Source organism: Ceratotherium simum, chromosome X, assembly GCF_057802395.1.
Source record: "Ceratotherium simum simum isolate JZ-2026a chromosome X, ASM5780239v1, whole genome shotgun sequence".
NCBI lineage: Eukaryota > Metazoa > Chordata > Mammalia > Perissodactyla > Rhinocerotidae > Ceratotherium > Ceratotherium simum.
Window position 1 is genome coordinate 88,051,320 of NC_141940.1, and position 13,087 is coordinate 88,064,406.

At 46.8% G+C, this 13,087-nt stretch overlaps 1 protein-coding gene across 3 annotated transcripts in view; it reads left to right on the forward strand.

Annotated features, from left to right (window-relative positions):
- The first annotated feature begins 3,072 nt into the window (after window positions 1–3,072).
- The window catches only part of SHROOM4 (shroom family member 4), a 187,217-nt gene continuing 177,202 nt past the window's right edge, over window positions 3,073–13,087 (forward strand). Inside the window, exon 1 of one of the 3 annotated variants that reach the window (XM_087426767.1) lies at window positions 3,073–3,414. In XM_087426767.1, the coding sequence (XP_087282893.1) occupies window positions 3,298–3,414 (117 nt within the window). In that variant the 5' untranslated portion in view covers window positions 3,073–3,297. The remainder of the gene's footprint in view (window positions 3,415–13,087) is intronic. The other 2 variants (XM_004434908.3, XM_087426768.1) reach the window with 2 other exon arrangements.

A 13,087-nucleotide genomic window follows, 5' to 3' on the forward strand; every position in this document is an offset into this window, starting at 1 on the left:
TTCAAATTTGAGTTGACAAAAGGTCCAGCTAAGGAAGTTTAACAAAAGAAGTTCAGAGAAGGACTGCTATTTCAGTCTTCTTCCTTCCAAAAAGGTAAACTAATCAATAGATTTCTAATGGAGAAAAGACTCTTGTGAGGATTTTTTTAATGAGGTGGAAGTAAACAACTTTTTAATTTCTCTCTCTCTGTTTCTGCTGATTGGCCTTTTGCCCACCTCCTCTGTCTGCTCCTTTTTAGATGTTTTGTGACCCTTCTTGACTTTTAAATATTAGCATAATCCAAGATTCCATCTAAATCCCCCTTTTCTAATCATTTTGATATACCTGGGTGAGATTATCCACTCCAAATAGCTTCAACTATAATCCAAATGTGTATCATCAATCAGCACCCCTCTCTTGACAAGCAGTTTCCTATTTATACCTGCTTACTGGACTCTCCACCTTTTTCTCACAGGCAATTTAACATACTTTAGAGTAAATTCATTATCTGTCCATTGGCCACACACACACACACACACACACACACACGCAGAAATATACCCCAGGACTCTTCTCCATTGCTTTATTTTCATCTAGTTCATCTCCATCATCAAGACTTTGCACATATACTATGTTTAACCACTTTCCAGGAAGTAGTCACAGAATTTACAAAGCGTAGAGGAACATAAGAAATCAAGTAGCTCAATCCCTTCAATTTACAAAGAGGGGGAGCGATGTGCTTAATATGTCACAGCAATTTAATGGCAGAACCAGCTTAGAATCCAGGCATCTCAAGTTCTACCCTGTACACTTTCCACTACACAATCATGCTCCCACTAACTGTACTTCCAAGGACGAATGAGATTCTTGCTACTAGCAGTGATTTTTATCAGTAAAGAAGTAAGATTATCTAGCTATCCCATGTTCAAGATGTCTACTTATGTGCTATTTGCACCAGGGGCTAGGTAATTTATGTTCTTCTGTAATGAAGAACAGTATAAACTGAAGAGTGTGACAAGACATCAGTGTGGAGTACGGCTAGGAATGAAAATAGATTGGTTAAAAGCTAGCTCAGTGCTTGCTTTCATAATAAGGTTGTGAGGATTTTTACTTTTTTTTTTTTTTACCAAAGTGTTTTCATATGTGGAATTTAATCTTAGTCTTCAACAGGCCTGGGAGGTAGGTAGGTCAGGGCTTATTAGCTGAAGTGTACAGATAAAGAAAATGAGACTGAAAACAGTTCAGTGATTCTCCCAAGGTCACTCATCTAGTTAGTGACGAGGCCAGGGTTCACATGTGTGTCTCCTGCTTCCAAATCTCTTTCCTCTAGTCTAGACACATAATTCTAGTAGACCTTGAGTGATGACTACATATCCTGTGGACTGAACTTTACAGATTTCAATATGGTGAGACTGAAACATGCTGAGTACTACCAAGTGACAATCGTGGAGATATGAGTCTTATCACAAAAAGAGAAAAAAAAAATGATCAGTTTCAAGGTGGGACAGGGCAGATGAATGCTATATCATAGGTTGATACACAATTAAGAATCAACAAATTGAGATGCCATTTTCTCAATTTTTCTCTTTCTAGTAGGGGAAATGCAAAATAATAAACATGATCAAAATGATTTTTGCAGGTCTAAAAGTCTAAAAGTTTGAAGTTTCCCATGTGAATCATCTCTAAGAACCTTAAAAAGGTGGGCTATAAACACCCAAACTGCAGTTTTATTAAAGAAAGGTCAGGTCAGGATCATATAATGTTGTCCAGAAGGCTGAGAAGAAAGGATTTGGGGACGGAGGGAAGCCTGTGAAAGAAGTCCCAGTGGCCTGCTGGGGCACACAGCAGGCTGAAGTCTGTTGAAGAAGCAGTGACAGATGAGGAAATGGAAGCGGAGAGTGGACACGTTGTCTGCAGAAAGCTGTGGACGGAATGGTGCCACAGTGTGTTCCTTGCTGATGAGGAAGAAGCTGCATAGGAAGAGGGCAAGAGACTAAGCAGGCAAGAGAGAGTGGGAAGGTCCTTTTGAGTCACAACTGAGTTGTCAAAACTTTCCCTGCTGGTGTGAGTCCCTTTAAAAACTCACTACCTGCATGTGGCTCCAGACACAACACCTCAGAGAGGGAAGGTAGCCCAGGTCAAGACTGAGAAATCAGCATAAGATTTAGTAACAGATTGACTTTTCAAGACCGTTACTGTGGGTATTTGTGGGTGTTTTTTTGGTCCGTTCTAAAAGCCCAGCTCAGAAACTACAGCCTTAAGTAAGAACAGATGAGCAGAGATGTCCTGGACCCTGTCTAAAAGCTGATTCTTCCAAAAGGCACGACATTGTTAATTGGCCAGCTTATCAATGGATGCTCTTTCCCGTAGGTTTGTTTAGGAGTGGAAACAATACTGCTAGTCTGCTAGCAGTTTGCTGATTCCTGGCTTGGTCGTCTCCGAGGGGCAAGTGCAAGGCCGTGCCAGGAACTTCAGATGACTGGAACATACACAAGCACAGTGCTACCCATAGACGCCAGCGCTGAGCCAGGGTGCGGTTGAGCCCGAGCAGGGGGCATCCTCAAAGTGCTTCTTTATTTAAACTATGCTCCGGGGCAATGTTTCATAATGACCCCACACACCTAGTGCATACACACAGAGCAGCCTACACACACAGCCCACTGTGTTCGCTGGTCTGCTTGCTTTACTTTCCATCCCTCTAGGCAAGGTCCACAAATTAGCAGCCTTGTAACCCTCCCAGGACCCCGTTCTTGGGACCTTCAGAAGAAAAAGGCAGTCAGAGAAACATGAACGCGCTAATCGGAAAACCAGCGTTTCAGCCCACTCGGCCACGCGGGCCGTCCACACTAACGACTTTCACCTCCCGTCCCCTGGGCTGGCTGGAGGGGCGGGGAACCCGGCAGCAAGGAGGAGGACCAAAGAAGGGGGCCTGCTTGAATGAAACAATGTAACAATTGACGCGAGGCCTCGCCTTGCTCCCACTCCCCAGCGATCCTATAGGCGAGGTCCCAGTGCCTGCCACTCCCGATTGCTTCGTTTTCTTGTCCATTACGCGCTATCCCTCCGCCTCTCCTTCTTTCTTTTCTTTTCTTTTTTTTCCTTCTCCTTTTTCCCCCTCTCTCCCCCTTTCTCCAGCTCCGTGTCATTTCCTCCTTGCGCTCGCTCACTGCCCCAGCGTCTCCAGCCGGGAGAGTGGGCGGAGCAGGGCGGTGCAGGGTGGCGTAGCGCTGGAGGGCGATGGTGGCGGAGCTGCTGGGGGCGGAGGCAACGTAGCCCCCGCGGAAAAGGAGCCCCGCGGCGCCTGAGTCGAGCGGAGGATGGAGAACCGGCCTGGGTCCTTCCAGTACGTCCCTGTGCAGCTGCAAGGGGGGGCGCCCTGGGGCTTCACCCTTAAGGGGGGTCTGGAACACTGCGAACCGCTCACAGTGTCTAAGGTAAGAACTGGCGGCTCTGTCCCAGCGGTGCCCAACTTTGAATGGGCAAGTGGGTGCGCAGCTGCCGCGGGACGGGGGCCTCAGACTAACTTTGAAACTTGGCCAGAGCTGGGGGTGAAAGCCCCACTGTGGAGCATTAGCAGCACGGAGGGGTCTTGCCACCAGCCCAGGCGCAGACACCCCTTAAGGGTGGCGGGAGCACGGGATGAGAGCACGGCTGGCCCCCGACTAGAGCCCTGCGCGCAGACACATTCGGGAGGGCTCTGGGGCAGCTTCCCCCCACGTTGGGGCGGCTGGTCCCCTCAGTTTGAACTGGAGGAAGTGGTGGCTGTTGGGGGTTTCTCCTTGGAAGTTCCCGCGCCCCTACGGGATAGGCAACGCGGCTTGGCAGCTTTCTTAGCAGCGTTGGCCTTCCATCGACCGGCGGGCCGTCCCGCCTGGGCAGGTTGCAGGGCGAGGGTCTGGTGTGGGAACGGAGATGAGGCATCGGTGGCTTTCGTCAGCCACACTTCCCACGGCCGGACGCGCGCACATCCATTCAGCTGGCGGGGCGTTGCTGCTGCCAGTTCGGCTCGGCCTTTCCCTCTCTCCGGAGTCCTGCCCCAGTGCCGGCGAGATTTCCTGCACGTTGAAAAGTGTGGAGGAAACTTTTGCGCCATGGAGCGCAGCTGTGCTGGAGCTGCTGCCGCTGCTGCCAGGGTTTGTTTTAGGAGGCTGTGATCTGCTGGAAGCCGGTTGCAGCTGAAGTCAGGGGAGAGTAGCTCTCGGAGTGCTACAGAACCCCCAAGGCGAGCCGTCTCCGCTAGGGGTTGGGGTGGGGGTCGCTGGGGCTGTTACTGGGAAGAGGGATTTGTAGGACGACTCACCTTGAGGCGCCGGATTGCCAAGTGAACGAACTTCACTAACTTTATCCCATTTTTTTTGTTTGTTTCTCTTTAATGCTCAAATCTGAAAGGCTCTTCTCCTTCCAACCCGCTCAAATTGCAGTTTAGGTTGTAGATGTGAGTTTGGGCTTGAGATAGAAAGACGTGGCTTCTTAGCAGGGAACAAATGTCACTTATCTCTTTGGCTTTTTAACGTTGGTCACATCTCAGCAGGGGTCTGCGAATGCCCTCCTTCCCCCCAACCTGTGCTGCTTTGGCCTTCCACTGGAGCTGCTCGGTAACTTGTAGTGCAGGGGTTCTTTAAGCCTCAGGGCCCACACTCTTGGTAACCCCGGGGTGTTGCCATGGGGTGTACCAATCAGCCTGAGCAGTCTGAGGGATGCTGAGGCTAAATTTTGAGGGGCTGTCAGAAAAACCTGGGATCTTGAGCCTCCCCAAACACCAATAACCAGCCCAGATCTTCATCCAGCATCCTTTTCCCCTATACTACTCATGTATTTCTAATCATTCGGAGATGCCTTTGTCACCCACTGTCACATCCCCTCCTAAGATACTCTCCTTCCAGTATTCTCTGGAGGGAGTAATAAGCTTTTTTTTTTTTTTTTTAAACAAAAACACTTTCAAACAACCTCTTTGGGGAAGGGAATCCTGGCCTTCAGGAATTTCTTCTAATCAAACTCCTCCTCTCCCCACTCTTTCCACCAAGGTCACAACTGGTTATGCAGCCCTCCATGGTCTGGCAGTTCCTCCCTTTCTTTTTCTCTTTACACCACTCACGGAATCTACACAGTATGCTTAGACAACCTGCCTTGGAGAGGTCATTTTTTTACCTCTGCCCAGGGCTGACCCATCCTGAGAGGCACCCCAGAGAGTGCTTGCTGCTGTGGTCCTGGATTGTTTTGTGAGCCAGTGAGAGCATGGCAGGGGTTGTTACTAAGTATGGGGCAGCCAGCAGTTTGTGGTCTGGCTGGGGGATTATTTGAGGGTAGATGAGGGTTTCCTTGGCCAAGCTGTTGAGGAAGTGACTGGTGTGTTGAGAGGCAGGGTGCCTTTTAATGATTCCCTTTCTGTTGAATGTACCGTTGACTCCTATTATATGAAGGCTCATTATTACACACATTTGGATATGCAGGGGGTAAAATCATTTCTCCCATCCCTCCCAAATAGCCTGGCTCCTTACAGTAAAAGCCAGCTCTATATAACTTGGTTATCCCCAAAATTATATAAAGGGACCATAGTATTTTCCTAAGTGCAGTGGTTGCCTGTAATTTTTTTTCTTGCCAAGACACACTGTGGCATATTTCATTAATCCCCTTTTCATTTTTCTACCTTAGTTTTGTTTCCCTTTATGCTTCAGAACAATACGGCTTTCTTCTTGAAAATAGCCTCAGTCTGCACACGCTGGTGAGGATGGGATAGAGGGCAGAGAAAGAGAATTGGACTGGCAGATCAAAAACTTGGGTTCTGATCTTTGCTCTGCTACTCACTACCTCTGGGATCCATGGTACATCACTTGCCCTTCCTGTGTTTAGGTGTCCACTTGTGTACAATGAGGTTCAAGTGGGTGATCTTTAAATAAGACTATGACAGTCTAGTAGCCAATCCTTTATGCTAGCTCTGGCCCTTTTCTCATCAGAAGAGTTGTGGACTGAGGAAGATGATGCTTTGTTCCGTTTGCATACAGTGTTATTTAGTGTATTTGCATATCCTCTATTTCATTAGCCTTTTACAGCCACTCTGTGAGGCAGTCATCGAAGGTTGTGGAGAAACGGATGGAAAAACTGAGGTTATGACGCATTGAGTGTCTTCCCTAGTGTCTTGCCTAGTAAGTCAATGGTAGACTCCAAGTCTATTATATTTTTTACTACTTGGAGACTTTCTTGATTCTTCTGGTAGCACTGCAGTTTGTGAAGGGGCATGGAGCAATACCTTTCAAGGATGTATCCAGTCTTGGCAGCCTCCCACCCCAGTGACCCTTTCCATGCTGACTGTGATTCCACAGTATATGAGGACTGGGTTGCAGACACTCTCTGATGGTGTCTGGGCTCATGGAGTAGGAGAAAACTGTTTTGGTAACTCCAAATCACAAGTGATGATCTCAGGTCAGGCAGAGACAAAGGTAAGGTGCAAGAACCATAGTGAGAAATGTTGGAGAACCTTCTTTGGTGTCATGGGAAAAAAACAAAAGTGATTTGGGTCTCAGTGGTGTGGTGTGCATGCTTGGAGATAGCTTGTGGAAAGGTGGAGACATCTTGGGAGTGGAGGAATTTGAGAAAAGGTGATTAGTGGGAAAAGAGTACATGGAGTGTAGAAGTCTACCTCATATTTGTCATGGAAGAACCTTTCGACCAGGAAATGATCAGGCTGGGGAAATCACCAATTCTTACCGGTTCCTGTGATTTCCCTGAATGTGGGGAATTCAGCTGCCCAAGTTATGGAGACAGGTATAGTCTTCTCCTGACAATCAAGTGACAAAGAAAGAGGAAATGTTAAAAAAAAAAAAAAAAAAAAAGAAAACTGCTATTGGTTACCCCAAGTGTTAAGGGACGGTTTCTGATTTCCCCATACGTTGTGGTATTCTCAAAGAAACGTGACCTACAAGGGAATTGGGCCATGACTTTGGTGTTATTAATTCCTTTGGCTAGTGTCTTATACTACCTCGTTGACCCCAGGGGCCTGTCTGGATGAAGTGGGGACTCTCTTCTAGTCAGATTTGTCTGTTTTGCCACCTAGGGGTCCCCTTCTACAGTGTAGACAGTCATCCATAAAGTTGGCTCCCCGCGCTGGAAAAGGTCCTCTTTTGGGATGGGTGACCTTTCCAAGGTTTTGGCACCAATGATTCTGCATTGAATAGGGCCTCTCAGAGGCCTCAGGGATTCAAATTGTATCCTCCTGTGGAGGGTGGTGTGTGTGTGTGTGCGCGCGTGTGTGCGCGTGCACCCGCATGCGCACATGTGTGAGAGGGAGTGTTGCTGAACTGTAGCATAAGGTTCCTATACTCATTCTGAGTTCTTGGAAATGTGCCCTGAGGTTGGCTGAGGGTGGAGAAAAGAAAGGGTAGAGACCAATGTAGGGATGCAGGAAAAGGAGAAGGAGAAAAATTGGGGAGGAGGACAAGACAGGGTTTTTTGGTCCTTTTATATATTTGCCCTTTTCCTGGCCCATTTTTGGTGGCAGTCTCTATCGGGCACAGTGGGGGTTAGTTACCACCCTGGAACAAAGTGGGGGGGGGGTGGCAGAGTATCCTGGAAGAAAAAGAAGCTTCACCTCCTCAATTTAATGTGCACTGGTGTTGCTATATCATTTTACCCTCTCTAGACCCAAGTCTCTGTTTGCAAAATGGGGGTAGGCATACCTGACCCATCTTTATTAACACAGATGATGTAAGAATGAATTGGGCAGACTCTAATACTGTTTACTGTCCTTAGCCTAGAAAAATGGCAGACCATGCTCTTTAAGTGTTTTTAGCCCCTCCCCCATCCCCACTGTGACCTTATTTCTAGAAGAAGCACACACACAGGCAGTTGAGATTTGAAGACTAAAGTCAGATTGAGGCTGTCTTGTGGCTGGCAGTAAATTTGGCTGTGATTTTGAGTTCTTGTTGGGTGCAGAGGTAGTGTTATACAAGAAGTGATAGTTCCTATGAAATCTTCTTAGCTGTGTTACAGGCTGCGCCTACCCCCAGACCAGGGCTTGGCATTACGAAGGGACCTTCATGGGGTATGCTTCTTGGGTGCTTAGTCCAGCCTGGATACTTACATGAATCCCCTCCTCATCTCTGCCTCTAGAATCAGCAAAGATGTCTATGGCCTCAGTTCTGCAACTACTACTTTCTTCCAGAAAGTAGAAGGTATTTGAGGACATGGGGTAGGAATCCATCCAGAGAGATACAAAGAAGGTTGTAGGGAGGTAGAGCAAGAAGGACGGGTGGTGTGTCTGGTAACCCTTGGCTGAGCTTTGGATACACACTACTTTTGGGCCTGCCGGTCTATCATAATACACCTGGTACCCTACTGAGATTCACACGTGTGTTCCCTGAAGTGAAAAAGACCAAGCCTGTTAGAGGGTTTTTCCTCTCCAAAAACTCAGACAAAGAAAATAATTCTACTCCAGCTGGAAGACACTTGAGCGTTGTCCCTTAAAAAAAAAGTAAATGATTTCCCCCTTTACGTTCCCTAACCCCCTCCCAGGAATTTTTTTAAAGAGAAAAGAGAGACTCAGACTTGATGTTGGTGTTTATGGAGTGATTATCGGGAGGGAACATCACGGTTTTTATAGTTAGGCTTCTTCAGAACCAGGGGGTATAAAGATGCTGACCTATCTGAGAAAAGTTAATGAAGAACAGCAGAGATTATGTGAAGGGATGCTCTTACTACCCTCCCCCACACTCTGCCCCCCTCCCCCACCAAGCACCAAAGGGCAGACTCAACTCAGGGCTGCTAATCTAATGCTGTTCTTGGAGGAGTCCTAGAATCAAATTCTCACAGTGAGGAGGGCCTTTTGGAAGTCACCCGGTTTTTTTTTTTTTTGGGGGGGGAAGATCAGCCCTGAGCTAACATCCATGCTAATCCTCCTCTTTTTGCTGAGGAAGACCGGCTCTGAGCTAACATCTATTGCCAATCCTCCTCCTTTTTTTTTCCCCAAAGTCCCAGTAGATAGTTGTATATCGTAGTTGTACATCCTACTAGTTGCTGTATGTGGGATGCGGCCTCAGCATCGCCGGAGAAGCGGTGCGTCGGTGTGCGCCCGGTTTCCAAACCCGGGCCACCAGTAGCGGAGCACGTGCACTTAACCACTAAGCCACGGTCCGGCCCTGAAGTCACCCGGTCTTAATCTTAACCAGTCCATGAGCCTCCTGTGCACTATCCCTGAGGTTGTTCTCCTATGGTCATGGGGGAGCGCACTCCCTTCTTAGCCAGTCCATTTCATTGTTGGAAAGTTTTGACTGTGGACAGCTTTTTCTTACGTTGAGCTGCAATCATTCTCCCTCTACCTGCCATCCATGGGTCCTAGATCTACCTTCTGGGATCATGCAGAACAAGAATGCTTTCTCTGTCTTAGGACAGCCTTTGGGAGGTCCAAAAACAAAGAGTATGTGCCCTTGTCTCACTTTTCTAGGCTGAAGAGCCCTAGCTCTTTCAGCTGTTCCTTACGAGATCTGAGATCCAGCCTCCTCTCCTGTTTCCTCCTCCCACTCTGGATGCACTCTGTCCATGTTCCTCTTGAGTTACAGAGCCCACAGCTGAATACAATAACTGAGGAAAGTCTCACCAAAGTTGAGTAGGACCATTAAAAAAAAAGTACAGCTGAAGACCACTTTGGCTCTTTCTGATGTCCATGCCATATGAAGACCCTGTGTCAAGCAAAGCCTTTTAGTGGAAGTACCTGTGCTGCTAAGCCATACCTGCCCAAGGCCTCTATGTAGGCGTCTTGGATAGCCACATAATAGACTTGAGAGGGATATATTTTATCTCTTACTATTTTTTTAGAGTTGCCCCTAGCCCTGCCCCTAGCCCGGGCCAGCCTTGGGAAAAGTGTTCTAAGGGAGATGAGAGAGAATATATAAGCCCTGACTTCAAGGAGCATATATATTTATACAAAGAGTTACAGAGAAGGAATTTGTGTAATAGAAGAAGGAAGCAGCATTTAATGAATAGTGTCAAAGTCAGAACTCTAGAACATCATATTTATTTTGTTTTTTACCAACTGCTGGCTTGGAATCTGTAGGAGTAACCTCTCTGAACTTAATTTTCCCCTTCTGGGAAAAATAAGTGTCTCCAAGATTGAAGATGCTGACCATATGTGACATACAAGCAGTCTCCAACTTACAGAGCCCCTACGAAGGAATTTAGACACAGCAGTCCCCATCCCCAACCCCTGTCAGATATTTATCTCCTTGCACATTGCCACTGGCACTGACTGCAAAAGTGCCTGCTGTTGCTGCCATCCCTGGGTTCTGAGGTCTTCTGTCTGTACCTGCACTACCCACAAGAGTCACTCCTGTTGAAAGTCTTGCACCCCAGCCTCATCTTCTCGTGCTCCCACATCCACCAGTTTGTCACCTGAGCTGGGAAAATCCCTTTTCTTGCTACTAAAGCCTTGATCAGGGGGTGTATTGGAATGGAGCTTAATCCTCGTTATTACTGAAGGATGAGAGGAGAAGAGAGAGAAAGGAGAAGAAGAGAAGAGAGAATGAAAGACGGAGTGGAAGTCTAGGAAACATGCCCCACTGACACAACGTTATTGTCAGTAGCTAGGTTCAGAACAGTTCTGGGGATGCCTATTTAATCTATAGTGTATGACTAATGAAATTACAGAAGCTACCCACTATTTCTAATAGTCTATCTACAGGAAACTGTATTCAAAGTGCCAAGCTGCTTATTTACAAAAGGTATTCTTGGAAAACAATCCATTCATAAGTTAGGGGCAAGTGCTCTAGATATCTCTGGTAAATAGATCCGGGGGGGGGGTGGTTTGGGGTTTATACTATGACTACTATCAGTGCCCAAGGTGTTCATATCCTCGATGCTGGGACCAGATGTGCGTGTGCGCACAGTGTAAGCAACGTTAAATTTCTCTCCAAAACTGAACTTTAGGTTTACCTGAGTTATCTTGTAATCAGCAAGGGACCCTTTTATATTGCTTATGTTGGTACCTAGATCACTTTCACTCAGCTTTTGTGGAGCCAATATTTTGTTTCCTGGTACTCCCCTGAAATACTCCCTTCAGACAGACTTCAATTAAGTCATTAATGAATAAGTTGAGATATTATTTTTCCTGGCCAAAGATTGTGTTCCAAGGACCGGGATGGGGTAGAGGTTTGTCCCCTTACACCCCTTTGCTCCCTCCAGTGTAAACAGGCCAAGTGGAAAGATCATCTTAGGCATTAGTTTTACAAGGGATGAACCGTTGTTCCTCACATCACCCTGGCATGTTTACTTGGGCACATAGCCATCCTGGCTGGGCAGTGATGTCGCAAAGATCAAGATGACTTGGTTTCTCAAGAGACTAACCCCTCCTCTTTGACTTTACCTCCACTCCCTCCTCTTTTAGCGCAAGTCTGTGACTATGCCATGTCACAGAGTGAGCACTGCCTAGTAGCAACAGAGACCCATTTTCTATGCACCCAGGCTGCCCTTCTTTCATGTCCAGTCTTTGGTTCCCAGCCCCCACCCATCAGCACCAGTTGCTTGAGGCCTACATTTTAGACTGTCTCATTCAAGTGCCACTGCCTCTTTGTTCATTCATTGGCTGCCCTGCCCTCTGTCCAAAACCCAACTTTTGTTCTTCTTTGGTCATAGTGGGCCCTTCTAGTCTGCTATACCATCTTGGTCCCTCTTGGCTCAGCCCTGCTTCCAGTGGTGGATGAGAGAAGCTCGCAGAGTTAAGGTTAATAAAGTTTGAAAACACTCATCAAATTGATAACCAGATCAGGGGCAAATTTTCTCACACTGTGTCTCTCTCTATCCTGTTTCAGTGGAGGATGGGACCTTTGTCACATTACTGATACTCTTATCAACTTGCTGAGTAATCTTGTCATGTTACTTCACCTCTCTGTACCTTCCTGTTTCTTCTCCGAGTCTTCATGGGGCAAGCTTCTGCTTTATTGAAGGGTCGCTAAGGGCTCCAAGATCCTTGCTTGGTCTAGGCTGTGGAAGTGTGAAGACTAACTGACAGCAGGGAGTTCTTACAGTGCATTGCTTTTCTCCACACTACTACTTCCTATCTTTCCAGAAGTGGCTGTTTCCTGGTATGTTCTCAGGGATGGCATGCGGCATGGTCTGTTAACTTTCACTCAAGTCTTTTAATGTTACATCTGAGAGGAATGCAAGAGGTGGGACAATTTGACAGGATCAAGGGTTAAGCCCAGTGACGGACGGACCATTTGTGGTGTCTTCTGGCCCCTATCCTAATGCCACTCAGCAGATTCCCAGCTGTATGGTCATCTCTCTTCCTGAGCCTCTGGCAGGGAAGTTTTGGATGGTTCTCCTATACTGCCTTTCACGGTCCATCAGAAATTGATTTTTCTTTTCGGGGAGGGGGTTGAGGGTGAGATAGGTAGAGCTGGGAGTAAAGCAGGTTCAACTAGTTATTCTGGAAAAGGTTTAGAGTCGCATGGCTGCAGCCCCATCTTGCTTATGAGAAGATGACAAGCTAAAGCCTTGTCTTTGTTGAGCTGCCTTGCTGTTTTCCATTTCTTTTTGTTTGTGTTTGATGTAAGTAAAAGCTCCTGTGAAAACTTCTGCATGTAGGCAGCTTTTGATGGCATCTTATCTGACTGAGAGGGTGAGTGATGACATATTGGAGCCTCAGGGCTGAGTAAGGTCTTGACTCTTATGTTCTTTGGAGGACTTGATTGAGAGTTTGAGAGTTTGGAGCTCTGTGTTAATTTAAATTTGCAATTAGGGAGTATCAAGATAACAGATTGAAAAGTACACCAGGTAGGTACCTGGATACTCTACTTGTGTGGATGTGCCTCACTGGGTGGAAGCCATGTATTTTGGTTGGATCTTAGCAGCTTCTTGAACCCAAAGGGTGATCAAGACCTAGATATGGTGGGATAGAAGAGGTAGTAGATCTGCTATGTGGCAAATACTGCTGCTTCTAGGTGTTTTACATATATTCTCATTTAATTTTTACAGTAACTCTTTGAGGTAGATATTGATGTCCCCATTGTACAGATGAGAGGACTGAGGCTCAGGAGAAGTTAAGTAACAGATGCTAAGTCACGCAGTAAGTAGAAGAGCTGGCATTCAAATTTACTTCTGTCTGACTCCAAATCCCAGGTC